This window comes from Vulpes lagopus, chromosome 12 (genome assembly GCF_018345385.1).
Source record: "Vulpes lagopus strain Blue_001 chromosome 12, ASM1834538v1, whole genome shotgun sequence".
NCBI lineage: Eukaryota > Metazoa > Chordata > Mammalia > Carnivora > Canidae > Vulpes > Vulpes lagopus.
In genome coordinates, this window is record NC_054835.1 from 42,161,084 (window position 1) to 42,176,280 (window position 15,197).

The window sequence follows — 15,197 nt, forward strand, 5'->3', positions numbered from 1 at the left end:
TCCCAGCTGAGGTGCACTGCTATGGTTTCAGTGAGGCTCTGGTTATTTGGGGTTCCTGTTAGGAGTGCTTCCTGGCCCCCAGACTGACTCCTTGCTGGTGGCATCCTGAGCCAGCTCCAGTGATGGCTCAACTGTGTGGCCCTTTGACCCCCAACAGCCCCTTGCCCTGGGTTGGCAGCTTTAAGCAGGCCCAGCTGGTATCTTTTTTTTTAAATTTAAAGATTTTATTTATTTATTCATGAGAGACACAGAGAGAGAGAAAGAGATCGAGAGAGAGAGAGGGAGAGGCAGAGACACAGGCAGGGGGAGAAGCAGGCCCCATGCCAGGAGTCCGATGTGGGACTCGATCCCAGGTCTCCAGGATCACGACCTGAGCTGAAAGGAGACACTGAACCACTGAGGCACCCAGGTGCCCCCTCCATGGCAGTTCTGCTACAAGCTACACCTCTCCCATTTCTTTTCTTTTCTTCTTTTTTATTTTTATTTTTTAAGATTTTTATTCATGAGAAACAGAGAGAGAGAGAGAGAGAGGCAGAGACACAGGCAGAGGGAGAAGCAGGCTCCACGCAGGGAGTCTGACATGGGACTTGATCCCAAGTCTCCAGGGTCACACCCTGGGCTGTAGGCGGCGCTAAACCGCTGAGCCACCCAGGGATCCCCCACCTCTCCCATTTCTCTCCCCTACCTCCTCTCCTGAGCTCAAGAGCTGCAGAGGCAGGGGTGCCTGGGAGAATCGTCACCCCAGTGCCACAGCTATGGCGGGCTCCTTTGATCTCTTCTGCCCATTGCTTTTGTGGGAGGAGGACAGGACTCTGGACATCAGAGGCGGGGGCCACTATTCCATCTTGATGCTACCCTCTGGGTGAGCCCTGCTTGAGGGAGCTGGTAGGCTCTGGTCACCAGCCCTAGCCCTCCCTCAGGAGCCTCTACCACCAAGAGGCCTGGGGCCTCCTTCCCCGAAGTCCTGCCCTTCAGCCAGTTCTTCCCTCACATTTTCCTGCACGGGGGCCAAGCTGGGCTGATGCGGGGCCAAGACGGAGTCCCAACAGCTGCAGGTAAGGGAGGCGAGTCTGCTGCCCCCCGGCCCCCCTCCTTCCTTCTGCCCCAAAACTCCATCCCGGAAGACATGGGGCTGTGATTCCTGCCAACAGAGGTCGCCAGGCCCCATGCCCAGGCTGCAAGGCCTGTAGCAGAGACCGTGTTGGGTGAGGGCAGGGTGGTGCCCCGCGAGGAGCGGGAATTAGGGCTCCAGGCAGCAAGTTGGTGTCCTAGTCCTGGTGAAGGGCTGTGTGACCTTGAGCAAGTCTCCCAGCCTCCCTGAGCCTGTTTCCTGTCTGTGAAATGGGGGTAGAAAGGCCCTTCCTGACAGCGCTGCTGGGGGCTAAATGAGTGGCTGGTCTTAAGTGCTCAGAGCCAGGCCAGGTGCACAGAAAGCTCACTTGATCTGGGCTCACACTGTCTCTATGACCCTAAAGGTGCCAAGGAGAAAACTGGCTTCCTGACTCTTGTCCTGGACCCACAGGACCCCACTGTGGGTTGGGGCCTCATCGGGGTGCTCCACCCAGCACATGGAGAGATGCCTGCTGACCTGTTGCTGTGGGTGGGGGAGAGCAGAGCAAATGTCCAGAGCCTCGGGATCAGAAGACCCCAGCCTGGCGCCCCGTCCTCTCCATCAGGAGAGAGCCACTCTTCCTACCGATAGCTCTCCTGAGGGGAGTCCCTCCCTCAGTGGTCCTTGGGAAGCCTTCCTTCAGCCTCTGAAGCTCAGGGAGGAATTGGAGGCACCGGGGTTCCCAGGACACCTATCCTTTGAGAGGCTTGGAGTGCACAAATGTCATGTTCCCAAGGGCTGAACACACCAGGGTTGGGGAAATGTGGCACCCATGCCCTTGCCCCCTTCCCCCCACGCATGGGATCCTCAGCTGTTGGAAAGTGGTGGGGGCTGGGGCCTGTGTGTCTCACTGAGCCCCTTAGCAGCTTCAGCCGCACGCACACACACTGGATATGGGGCTGTGGGTCACAAGGTATATTAGTGAAAAGAAGCTCTATCGAAGGGTTTGGAGAAGCCTCACAGGTATGTGTTGGGCAGGGGGTTTGAGGGGAGGGCGGATCAAAAGTTTGCTGTGTTTGTAATGTGTTCTAGTGTTTATAACCTCACTAACAGATGTCTCAAGATTTCCTAGTGAGGCAAAAACTACCATTATCTCCATTTTTCTTTTTTTTTTTTTTATCCCCCTTTTTCATATTAAGAAAAGTGTCTCAGAAACCTTGCCCCAGGTCAGTGACAGGCAGGACTGGGATGTGAACTTGGACCTGTGTAGCCTGCAGGCATACAATACAGGGTCCTTGGAGAATATGGAGCCTGCAGGGCCCTTCACTGAAACACAAGGAAACCGAGGCCCAGAGTAGTAAAGGGACTCCTTGAAGTCACGGCGTGAGTCGGGGTGCCTTCCCACCCAGCACAGTGAAGAGTGGAATTCAGAAGGGAGTCAGGGGTGGCGCTACCAACTCAGGTCACATCTGCGAAGTGTACAGAGGTGAGGTCAAGTTCCCAGGCCCAGGTAAAGGTAGCAGGGGTGCCGGAGGGCGGGTAAGGGCTCTAGGAGCCAGCTCAGGCAGACATCTAGGCCGGTGCCTAACGAGGCTGGTGTAGAAGTCAGAGGCTGGCGGAGAGAAGGACCAGGCCAGCGGGGGTGTGGGGGGATGCGGGTCACGGAGCAGGGGAGCCAGGTTTCAAGGTGGAAAAGAAGAGGGACCTGACTTTGGTAATTATCAGGTTCTCTGGTGACCTTGGGACAGACAAGCCCAGTGGAGCGCTTCAGGCAGAGCCTCCGTGGGTTTGGAAGGGCAAGGAGGTGCAGACATGGAGGCAGTGGCTGGAGACCGCAGGAAGTAGCTAGAGAGCAGGGGGAGCCTGCTGAATCAATGCAAGTGTCTTCCAGGATGGAGTTTTAGGGCAGAGGGAAGAAGAGATGGCAAATCCGAGAAGGAATTTGACCAGGTTTGAGGGGGGGTGGCGCGGAGCAGGGAGCAGTGAGGGTGACTGGAAGGAAGGACACTGCTCCCTTTGCAAGAGTCAGATGTGGGAAGGGGACGGAGAGCAGGGGGATGTAGGCAGTGCCTGCAGAGTCTGAGTCAAGGTCATCTGTGGAAGAGTGGAAGGGAGTTTGAATAACCCCAGGTCTGTCCTAGCTCAGGTCTCAGGTGTCCTGGGGTCCCTTCTAAATGTGTATCCTGAATGCTGGGACCAAAATGCGGATGGGGAGACAACCCTGGGGCTTGGCCTGGCTGAGATGTGATGTCCAAGGTCACGATTGTTTGAAGTGGGAGGGGAAGGTCAGTTGGCTGGGAGGTCTTGGGCAGACGGTGAGGAGGGTGTTGACACTGGGTGCGTTGGTCTTTGAGCAGCACATCAGGATATCCTGGAGGTCTGAAGGAGTGGGGAAAACTTCTCAGCCAGAGTGGCGGTGTTGTGGGAGAGGCAATGGGGATAAGGGAGGGGGCCCCTTGCAGGAAGGCTCCTAAGGGCAAAGGAGTTTCCTCAGCAGTGGGCTGTGGGCATGCTCTCCGTAGGCAACCACTCAGTGGGCAGCAGAACGTAGTGACCGACGAGGGGAGATGGGACAGATGCAGCCCTCAGGGACTGGGCCGGGGAGGGTGGTGGCTCTGACATATGCTTTCCCCCTTGCAGGGGGCACCCATCCTGCTGGCCACTCACTTTGCCCATATATGTTGGGCCCGCCGCCCTGCTCTGGGTCACTGGATGGCACACTGAGGCCTGACACACTGCACTCCAGCCTTATCCTCTGCTATTTGTTATTAACAAATTTATTTACAGTTCCGAACCAAGATTAATTGTGAAGTTTAACAGGAATGGCATAAAAAGGCCAAACATGACCTCTATGAGGGTTGTACACACAGTTGCTCTATTTCCAAAGTAACAACTCCAGTCCTCACCCACAGCTAGGCCCCCCTTTCTTCCTCCAAAATGAGACACAGAATAGCACCAGGCTTCTTGTAGCTTCAACATTTAAAGAAACAAACACACAGAGGCAGAGAAGGGTGAGAAGAACCACAGCACAAAATGTAATAAAAAAAAAAAGTGGCCAAAGAATCGATAGCAAACCCATCTCTGTCTGCAGATTAATGGCTTGGCTGAAAGAAATGGGGGGAGGTCCTTAGGGAAGGAGGGAGGGAAGAGGGTGATGCAGAAGTTGGCAGGTGAACCACTGACCCTGGAACAGCAGAAATGGGTTGGGGGGGCAGCCAGGGAAGAGTGGAGGGGTCCCTAGAGGGGGGCATCTGGCCATAACCTGGGCTCAGGGGAAAGGTCCATTCAGTGTTGGGCTCCCACCAAATGTGGGGGCCAGGGAGCTCTGGAGGTGCTGCAGTCAGCCCCTCCTCTGCTTCATATGTTCCTGAGGATCTGTGTGCACGAGCGTGGGGGGCTGGGGGAAGGGACAAACAGGCATTTCAGAAAGCAGGAGAGCCACATGCTCCTGGGAAAGGAGGCTGGGGTGGGGGTGGGGAGCACAGAAACCCAGCTCTGCAAGAGGCGAGTGCCTACAGAGGGACAGGAAGCCAGGCTGGGGATCCTGCTGCTCCTAGCTTCTTTGTGGTTCCTCCCCATGCCAACTTTGCCTCTGCCTCCAGGTGCCGGCGGCTGGCGTGGACGGAGGGGCCCACTGTAGACCTCTGCCTGCTCAGGACACAGCTGGAGGTGGGGGCAGAGGGCTGCCCCCAGCCCAGACTCTTCAGTCCCACCCCAAAGGCCAGGGAGTGGGTGGACCAGCTCTGTCGACCCCACAGAGCTTGGCCATGACAACAGCTGTTTGCTTTGACTTCAGAGGCCAGGCCCCCTGGGCTCTTCTGGTTCTTGTGGGGAGCCCCTGAGGTGCTGTCCTCCTTGTGTCTGGTCTGCCCTGGCCGGGCGTGCAGTACTCAGCAGAGGTAGAACTTGTACCGGTGTATTTGGCCCTCAAGTCCAGAGTTGCTGCATGTCCCAGAGAACTCACGGGAGCAGTTCTCTGCTAGTGCTGGGAGACAGGGAGGTTAGGGGGCCTAGAACCACTGAGAACAGCTGCCCCCACCCAGCTGGCTGGCAGAGGGCAGGGGACAGAGGTAGACTGGCTCTCTGCAGGTCCTCCTGTGGGCTGCACGTTAGCTGCCGAGTGCAGATGGGCTGACAGCTGGCCTGGAGCCAGCTGCGGACGGGCTGGGGGCTGCTCGCTCAGACTCCTCAGACCCGGGGGGCCATCCTCCCCCAGGCCAAGGGGGCTGTGCAGCCCAGCACTCTGCTGGCCTATCTGGGGGCTGCCAGGGGAAGGAGTCCGGGGGAGAGAGGCAGGTCTGTGGGGGACACAAGGGGAGGAAGGAGGTCAAAGGCCTGCGCTCATGGCCTGGGAGGGGAAGGGAGAGGAGAGGCCTGCCACTGGTTGTCCTGGTGCCGCAAGGACTACTGGCTCTAGGGACAAAGAATGAGGCTTGTGGCTGAGAGACCCCTGACCTCTTTTCAGGATTGCCTTTGGGGAACTGAACCTTCCGCTTGTGGCCAACAAGTGCCACGTCCAGGCCTGAGAATTCTGCAGAACCAGAGCTTGTCAGGAGGCACTCGTGTACAGGGCTCTGAGACACTGGTGTCCCTGGGGGGTCTGCAATGACATCAATTGATCCCCCTAGCTCCTGGTAGCTTGCTGCTGGTCCCAGCATCTTGCCAGTCTCCATAGGTTCTGTGGGTGACTTCATGCTATCCACTGTTCCATCTGGCTCTCCGGCGCCCGAGGCCTGGTGCTTGTCCTCCTCTTTCATACTGGGAGATGCTGCCTTGCATGGATGAGAGGGCTGGCTGGGAGGCAGAGTCTCAGGCCACAGAGGGTCACCATCTGAAGATGGGGAGCCTGGCTGCCTGTGGAAACAGAAGCATCCAGTGGGCCTCAAGGCTCACCTTAGAGCACACGGCAAGTTGGGATCTTCCTGGGGCAGGGTACCCATGGCGCTGCCCTCCTGGGTTTTGGTGTGAAGAGAGTGGCCCACTTTGGGGCTCTGTGGAAGGTCTGTTCTCAGGCTGCCCTGCAGTAGCGGCCACTACTATCTACACCTCTCTTGGCTCTGTGGCCTGTGGTCTGGGCTGGCCAGAGGAACAGGTTAGAGGCTGTTCCATTTAATAACTTTGCAGCGGAGGCTGTGCCCTTTGGTGGCTAGAGAATGCAGCACAAAACCTGGCTTTCCAAGCTGAGCCCAGGGAGGTGAAGACTTGGCCTGAGAGGGGAAGCCACAGCTCTTTGGTCGGCAGCAGGGAAGGTGAGCTCAGAGGGCTCTGGGATTTTGGAGAACCTCCTGCAATCCTTCTTTCTGGGAGTAACTTCTAGAACGGCAGAGAGATCCCCATCTGGGAGGGGGATTCCCTTCTCTGCTTCTAGAAGGTCACACAGGCACATTACCAGGCACATGCAAGAGCAACGGCTGAACTGCTCTCCCCACCCCCACAAGCACTGCAATGCCTGTGCATTAGGAAGGAGCAACGTGCTGGTATGGGCCCAGTCCCTGTCAGCTGGAGCCACAGATGGAGGGCTCCCAACCCCCACCAATCCCCGAAAGAAACAGGACGGAAGATGGTGGTTAGGAGAAAAGCGCCACAGCCTGGTCCTTGGCGTCATCAGCCTGAGGGCTCCTTCTCCCCAAGAACGGGCGGCTCGGCAGCGAGAGCGAGGATGTGGCTGCGCCTGCCTCGCCGGCAGGGCCGCACAAAAAGCACTCACCTGGGCAGGCTGGTCTGGAAGGGGACATCGGCAAAGCTGTGGCTGAGCTGGGCGATGAGCCGATCGACTTCTGCATATGGGTGGGCTTCCGAGGCAAAGCCCTGGTGTTGGGTGCTCCGGAGATGCTGCCCAGGGTGAGAGGGGCACAGGGCATTCATTAGGCAAGACCAGGGTGGGATGCGAGTCGGGTGCAGGCTGGGTGGGAAAGGTGCTGTCAGAGCAGCCCGGGAGAAGCTGCTTGGCAGGGAGGGCTCACCGCATGGAGCTCCTCAAAGGCCTCTTGGCAGCACTCACAGAAGCCCTTCCTCCTCCTAGGCAGGGTGCGGGTGGCTGATCTTGGGCTTGGCTCTCGGTCCTTGGGTTCTCTGCAGAAAGCGTGGGTTGGGGGCGAGGGCAAGAAAGCAGTCACTGTGGGGCCCTCAGAGGGGCTGACAGGCATTGGCAGGCCTGCTGACACTTGGGACCCTTGACCAGGGGTGGCAGGAGTGCCAACAAGGAAGGTGAGAGATCTCTGTCCTGTCCCTGCCCTAACATTGCAAAGCACAGGTGAGGACAGGTGCCAGTGGCAGCAAGAAGGCCTCCCAGGACTCTTCCAGCTCGAGCTCACATCTGAACCTATGTCCATCTGCCCTGCAGGATGAAAGGGGAAAGGCCTCGGTGGCAGTGAGGGGATTGTGCTGTTCCTGGCCTCCCCTACTTGGACTGTCCCCTTCCTCTGGCTCAGGCTGTCTCCTCCCTCACGCTGGCTTGCCCTGTGCACAGCTGTCACCTTCACCGGGGACTTTCTAATCTCTTTCTTGAACCCGACTTCTCGTCTGAATTTCAGGCCCATATTTTTAGCGGCTGCTTGGCTGTCTGAGCAAACTCAACGAAGTCCAAAATAGTCCCCTGTGAGGGCTTTCTAAGCATGATGCAAAACCCAGAAAACAGAAAAAAGCTGATAAATTCAACTACATGCAATCTAAAGAAATGTATGCATGGCAGAAAATGTAAACAGAAGACAAATCACAGACAGGGCAGGGTGTGAGTGTAGGAGTATTTATAATTAATAACACAGAGGGCTTGTTTCCCTAATGCATGAAGGGCTCCTTACAAATCAATAAGAAAAGCAATCAATGACTGAAAAGAAAAATGGATGAATGATATAAAGAAGGTTCACATAGAAAGAGATTCAAATAATCAAACATACGAATGTACTTAACCTCATTCATAATGAGAAAAAATGACCATGCAGATCGTACCAAGAGACAGTTTTTAACCTAGCAGGCTGGCGGAGGGTGGCACAGGGGACAGCTCTGAGTGGCAGCCCAGGCAGGAGGTGACAGGCCCAGGCACGATGTGAGAACCAATTTGGCTGTGTTTATCAACGTTATAAATGCAGGAACCCTTGGACCCAGCACCTCTGCTTTTAGGAATTTATTCTACAAATTCACTCTAAGACTATTCACCGCAGCATTATTTATAACAGCAAAAGCCTGGAAAAATCTAAGTATCCATCAATAAGGGATTCATTAAAGAAAACACAGTAAGACCATACAATGGAAGACCTTGAAGCCATAAAAGGGAATGAGGATGTTTTCTAGGTACTAATGGGAAGTTCATTTAGGATACATCAAGTGGGAAAGGCTAGGTCCAGCCCAGCCACTGTTCAATCCCTCTTTACAGAAGAGGATCAAAGGATGTATGATGTACTTCCGGCCACACAAACTCTCTCTGGACACAGCCTCGATCTGGAGATTGGAGGGGAGATATGGAATACAGACTTTTCACCTTAAACCCTCTGTAATTCTTGGATTTGGAACCAAAGTATACTACTCACTTTTAAATTTAAAAAATTAAACACTTCCTCTCATAGATTTTCTCACCGCCCCAAACCTCCCATCCTGCCCCTGACCCCGGGCCGCTCTCTACCCATACTTCTCCCATGCAGACACCCAACGCTTCACTATCTTTTACAACCTCTGCTCCTCTGCAATCTGCAGCCATCCCAGCCCTGACACCACCCACTGGTGTCCCCTGCACCTTCTGAGAAAGGTATGCGGGGTACCTAGCCGTCACCTCGGCTTGTTCATGGTCTCTGTCTGCTGGGGGGACCCACAGGCCCTCCTTGGCCCTGGGAACTCTCATGCTGGGAATCTGCCTGGCCTGTTCTCCTTGTGATCCAGAAGTTAGAACAGGTCCAAGAAGGCATCTGGGTCCATCTCCCGAGCCATATCCCTTCTGCCCTCTGCTCAGTGAAGGTTCAAATTCTCACACATCTGCAGAGAAGGAACACCCACAAGCCTACCAGCCACTCTGAGCTACACAATGACGTAGGTCCCCAGATCCCCTGCCCCCAGGTTATTCCTGATGTTTAGCTACAAAGGTCTCCAATTCTGATGTGCATAAAGATCACCCGTGGAGCTCATAAGAATGCAGTTTTCGGGACTCCATCATCAGAGACCATGATTCTGTAGATGTGGAGTCTGAGAACCTGCATCTTTAATGGGAGCCCAGGGGACTCTGTTAAGGGTGGCGTGTAGATCCGAGTTTCAGAAACTAGCCTGTTGCCCTCTGGACACAAGTCAAATTCCTTAGTAGGGATGGAGAACACCAAGTAAAACGGATGAAGACTCCTAGTATCTCTCTTCTCTGGGCGAAGTTCCCTGAACAGGCTTTGCCTCAGGAGTGAACACATGGCCATTCCCAAATTGGACCAGCAGACTCCCCGGGGGGAGGACCCTTCCTGCAGCCAGCCCTAGGTACTCAGACCAGGAACACCCACCTGGTATGATGCAAGATGCTCGGGGTCATCAGGGCCTCAAAGGGGCTTGCATCTTTGGGTCCCAGAAAAGAAATTTCAGGAAAGGACTTAAACTGATGGTGGAAGGGACGAAACTTCCTGAAACACAGAGAACTTCATTTTGACTACTGTGGGGGCAGGAAGAGGGGGAGGAGAGGCCCAGCCCAAACCCTCAGAATCCTGATCCTGAGAAAGTGGCTTCTCCCCCATATACCTCTTCAGTTCTAAAACCAAACCCTCCCCATCCTTCTTGGTAAGACTGATGCACTCCCTGGCTACTCATCAAGCCGGTCTACTCTCTCTGCCTCATCTGAGCTGAGAGGAACAAGCGGTGTCAGCCCATTTTACAGAAGAGGAACCGAAGCTCAAAACGTTTTGTGACTTGTCCAAGGGCTCACGACTGTTAAGTGGTCCAGACCAGGCAACAAGCCATGTCTTCGACTCCTGATCCATCTTTCCACTTTGCTTCCTGACCCTAACCACCTTTGAGGACTCTAGCCTGGCAGCTCTTAATGAAGGAATATTTAAACCAGAACAGTGACTTTCCTATTCCATGAAGAGGAACATTTTTGCTCTGGGCTACTCCTCTGTTACCACCTGAGGGGAGGCATTCTGAATGGAAAAGAGAAGCACAGTGAAGGTTCTGGATAGTCAGACCTACACTGAGTGGTTTTGGTGGTTTGCCAAGTTGCTCACATTCAAGAAATGTTCAGGGCCAGGTCTGGTGATCTGTGGATCCTGGGCAAAGCCTGCTGCTGTAGCTGGCAGGCATGCTGCGTTTGGTTGTTACGGCCTTTGCTCCAGGGGAGATCACGGGCCAGGGATTCCTGGTGTGTGTGTATGGGCGGGGGGAGGGGGGGGCATGGTGAGAGTCCTGTGGCCTCAGGGGTGAATTAATACATGTGTCTGGGCAGCCTGGGTGGTTCAGTGGTTTGGTGCCGCCTTCAGCCCGGGGCCTGATGCTGGAGACCCGGGATCCAGTCCCACATCGGGCTCCCTGAATGGAGCCTGCTTCTCCCTTTGCCTGTGCCTCTGCCTTTCTCTCTCTCTGTGTCTCTCATGAATAAATAAATAAAATCTTTTTAAAAAAAATACATGAGTCTTCTCAGGCCCTTAGGAGAAGGAGGCACCCTTCACAGCCACAGTACTACCCTCTTTCTTCTTCTTCTTCTTCTTCTTCTTCTTCTTCAGTGTTTTGTTTCTGCTCAGAAGGCTGCAAAGTTGAGGTTGGTAAGGCTACCGAGCTTCAGGAGAGTACATAAACAGAACCACAAGAAGCCTCATCCCCGCTCTCGCCTATGATGCCAGGGGCACACCAACACATGTATGCCCCTCTGGAAGTGCTGTGTGCCTGCCATGCTCATTGTGACACTGAGGCACTGGCGGTGTGTACAAGCCATAACTACTTGTGTTTAACTGGTAGTGACAGGGCTGGGGTAGGGGACGTGTACCTTCCATTCTATAGGAACTGGAGAAGAGAGATCCTCAGTACCTCCCTGCCTTCCTTCCACTCATGTTCCGGCCACCAAAGCCAACTCTCCACTGTGTTCAAGTGCCAAGAAGGAAACCTAAGTCCCCTGGAGGATAGGCAGGCCCCCAGTATTGGGCCTTATAGCTGCCTATACTGAGACGAAAGGACCTAGAAAGCTCTGATTCTAAGAGTTTCTGCTGGGTTCGTGTGGGCTTTTTCTTAAAAAGCAAAAACAGTGGAATCCCTGGGTGGCTCAGCTGTTTGGCGCCTGCCTTTGGCCCAGGGTGTGATCCTGGAGTCCCGGGATCGAGCCCCACATTGGGCTTCCTGCATGGAGCCTGCTTCTCCTCTGCCTGTGTCTCTACCTCTCTCTCTCTGTTTCTCATGAATAAATAAAATCTTTAAAAACAAACAAACACCCAACTTTTTATTTTGAAGTGATTATGGATTTACAGGTTTCTGATCTAGGACTTACTGGAGAATCAATGATAACCAAGGGGCCTGACAGCTCACAGGTTATCAACATGTCCCTCCTGCTCTAGATGAGAAGGGGCCCCGCTGGTGGACAGACAGGGCAGGGTGAAGAGGACACCAGGCAAGAACACCAGGCAGGACCCTGGATGCTGACCTTGGGCTAAGACTCATTGGCAAAATGGCTGTATATAAGTCCCTTAATTTCTCTGACCTCAGTTTCCCCACTAGGCTATCCTCATGCCACTCTTTCCCAGGGTCCCCACAAGATCACATGTGTCAGAAACTGGTTTTGCACAGCCAAACAGAAAGGCTTCCAGTTCAAGACGATTGGACAAGGGAATCACCAGCACCACCCCCAGTACCCTGGCTTCAGCCAAGAGGACCATTCTAGCAGTGTCCTGGGCCAGCACGGGTCCGGTAGGAAGTGCCAGTGAACGCCCAGGGGGAAACAAGGAGCAATGAGCCTGGGCGGGACATCGTGTGCTCATAAAAGCAGAGCATTAAAAGGAGGTAATGCACACACAGGTCACTAACCTCTGACTCATGACCAAGAGGAGGGCCAACTGTGTAATGCCACCTTCAGAGGCTCCTCCTGGTCTGTTGGAGACTTCTCCAGGACAGGGGGAAAGAGCAGCTTCTGGGGAAGATGAAGGTGTAGGACTGAGGGGCTCCATGACCCCATCAGCTTGGGGCCCCTGAGCACCTCTCTTCCATGCAGCCCGGTGGGCTGAGGGGAGGGAGATGGGGTCCCCCCACCACTCACCTGCTCTCATCTTCAATTTTGAGGAATGGTGCCTTCAGCCTGGCCACTGGAAAGGAAGAGTGCGCACATTAGCCATCTGTTGGCTACGGTGCCAGGCCTGCACCACACGCACAGGAAATGCTCAGAGGCGAGGCTCTGCCAAGGTCCAAGAGCTATGCAGAGCTGGAGCCCACGCCACCCCAAAGCATGCCTTTCCATTTGGCTGAGGTCAGGCACCTACCCCTATCTCCTCTGGCCTCTACCCTGGGTGACAGTTCCTTTACGGGAGAGAGGCCACGGAGTGCCCCCCACCCCAAAGCTGGACACAGGACCCTGCTCTGTGTGTGGGTTCTGGAGGCTGTCAGCTGAGGGTTAGAAACCTGACTAGAGCGGGGGTAGGGGCAGAGTTTGGCCCCAGCTGGTTTGGGCTAAAAGCCTCAGGTCCTTCCCCGACATTCCCTCTTGCTGCTTCAGAATCCTGAGGGGCCTGAGAATACTCTCAGGCAGGACACCTCAGGAGGATCCTAGGTTTTCTGCAGAAAAGCAGGGAGGAAGAGGGCTGGAGAATGTTTATGGATCATAGCAGTGGGGCAGAGATGGACAGGATCAAAGAGGTGCTGGGAAGATGAATTTGCTGTTAATCAAGAGATTCAACCTCTACTAGCTAGTTATTCACATAGTTTACAAAATCTCTTAGGTATTAAGAGCCACTTCTACTTCCCACAGAATCCCTGTCAGAAGGACACCCAAAGCAGGCTGGGGGCCGGGGCAGACCTAGCAGCCCCCAGATCCGCCTGGAGTGGCACCTCCTCACTCACAGACCTGCTCGAGGTTCTGCTAGCGCCCAAGCAAAAAGCAGCCTCACTCCTCATAAGGCAGCAGCTCCCATTAATTACTTTTTGGGGGCGATTTCTTGTCTTTCTAATTAACTGAGACAGTGATTAAAATCAATTCCCCCACAGATTTCCTTGAATTTTGAATATGAGAGGTGCCAAGTTACTTTTCTTAGCTCCTGCTTGTGCACGAATAAATGCCACTTAAAGAGCATCTTTGGGAGAAACATCCAGGGGGAGAAACTCTCTTGCGGTCCAAGAGGGGCCGGGAGCCGGGCTGTCAATCTGCCTGTTTGTCAGTTTCAGGGAGTGTGGCATTTGGGAGAGTGGTAGGCAGCTGTCAAACTGCCCACCCCAAACTGCTCCTGAGTCAGAAGGAAAAGGAGGCCGAACTTTGGTCAATGCCCAGGAATAGGCAGAGGGTACGAGAGCCAGAGCAGCCATGTGGGGTCTTGGCGCTAAAGAAAAGCTCTGGCTGGGCGGCTCTGGGCTCGCTCATGGATACCCTTCTCCCGCCCTCTCGTCTTCAAAGCTCAGGCCCTGCAAACACAACAGGACAACACAACCTGGACTTGCTTCCTGCCGCAGAAAAGCGAGCAGATGCTGCCACAGAGGGAGCCGTGGGGAAGCGTTTAGGAGGGAGGGACTGCAATTAGATGAGGAAAGCTACCACACTGACCTTTCCGCGTTCTTGGCTCTGCTGGACACGTTCCCTAAATGGAAAGGGAAAATAGGTTAAGGATGCAAGGGAGGTAGAGGGTCGAGGAAGCGGGCCTGGTGAGGCGAGTTGCTGTGAATCTGCCCCACTTTGCTTCCTGCTGTTGGCTGGGCCCTGAGCTAGAACAGACCCAACACAATGGCTCCCTCTGCCTCCCCGGGGACGTGATGACTGGCAAGGCCCACGTGTGCATCTCAATGGCAGCTGATTTTGTGGAGGGAACGCAGGACACAGCGAAGAGCAGAAGCTACAGAGCCCCCGGACCTGGGTGCAGGCCCGCACTGTGAAGCCCAGGGTGTGAGGAGCACCTGCCTGCCTCACTGTTGTGGCGACAATGGACAGACAGATGCAAAGGGAGTAGGTGATAGACCTAAAGCAAAGCAGATGCCCATGCATGGCAGCTTGCATCTTCTAGGCACTGCTGTCCTTCCAGGTCAGCTTACAAGACAAACATGAAGCGCATGCCTCTCACATTCCTGTGCCCTGTTTTGTGTATTCGGACCCTGTTGGTCAAGACCAGTGTTTAGGTCAAGGTCAAATAAAGCTAATATTATAAACTAAACGGAAAAAAACAAGAAATCAGTAGGATTCAGCAAGGAGGGAGACGGGAAAGATCCAATGAGCCCATGACTGTACCTCTGGGCCCACAGAAGTTCTGAATTCTCCTCCAGGCCACACCTCCAGGGCAAACAACCCAAAGAAGCTTTCCCTATCCCCTTGAATATCAGCAGACTGCACCCACAACTCACTCTGGAAGACCCGAGTATCTACAAAATAGATTAGTAAGTGAACAAAGCAAAGTAAAAATTCCCTGCATTTACATAAAAGGGGGGGGGGGCTTTTGACCTATCTGCTTGTATAAGCCTGGATCCTGGGAGGATACCCAAGAAACGGTTCATGCTGCTTATCTCAGGGAGGAAGCTCAATGGCTGGGGAAAAGGAGTCACAGGGGAGAGAGACTTTCATCATACAACCTTTTGAATTGTGAACAATGCAAATCTATCTAACAGCAGCAGTAGAATCCTAAAGATTCGCAGACCAGAGGTTGTGGGGCAAGGGGCACTGAGGTGGAGGGCTCCACCTTGCACGGACTGGTTTGCTACCACTGTTGGCCCTGCTCCTGGGTGCCAGGAGGCCCTGGGGTGGGCCTATAAGGCTTAATCCTTCCTCAGAGTCAGGCTAGGTGAAGACACCATGGCTTTAAAAATCAGCTGGGGGGATCCCTGGGTGGCGCAGCGGTTTGGCGCCTGCCTTTGGCCCAGGGCGTGATCCTGGAGACCCGGGATCGAATCCCACGTCGGGCTCCCGGTGCATGGAGCCTGCTTCTCCCTCTGCCTGTGTCTCTGCCTCTCTCTCTATCTCTCTGTGACTATCATAAATAAATAAAAAATTAAAAAAAATTTAAAAAAAAAAAAATAA

At 54.3% G+C, this 15,197-nt stretch overlaps 1 protein-coding gene across 1 annotated transcript in view; it reads right to left on the reverse strand.

Annotated features, from left to right (window-relative positions):
* Nucleotides 1–3,844: 3,844 nt before the first annotated feature.
* The window catches only part of DBF4B (DBF4 zinc finger B), a 32,029-nt gene continuing 20,676 nt past the window's right edge, over nucleotides 3,845–15,197 (reverse strand). Inside the window, 7 exon segments of the mRNA XM_041723927.1 lie at nucleotides 3,845–5,205; nucleotides 5,207–5,905; nucleotides 6,759–6,883; nucleotides 7,015–7,123; nucleotides 9,523–9,639; nucleotides 12,249–12,294; nucleotides 13,740–13,773. Coding sequence (XP_041579861.1) covers nucleotides 5,031–5,205; nucleotides 5,207–5,905; nucleotides 6,759–6,883; nucleotides 7,015–7,123; nucleotides 9,523–9,639; nucleotides 12,249–12,294; nucleotides 13,740–13,773 — 1,305 coding nt within the window. The 3' untranslated portion in view covers nucleotides 3,845–5,030.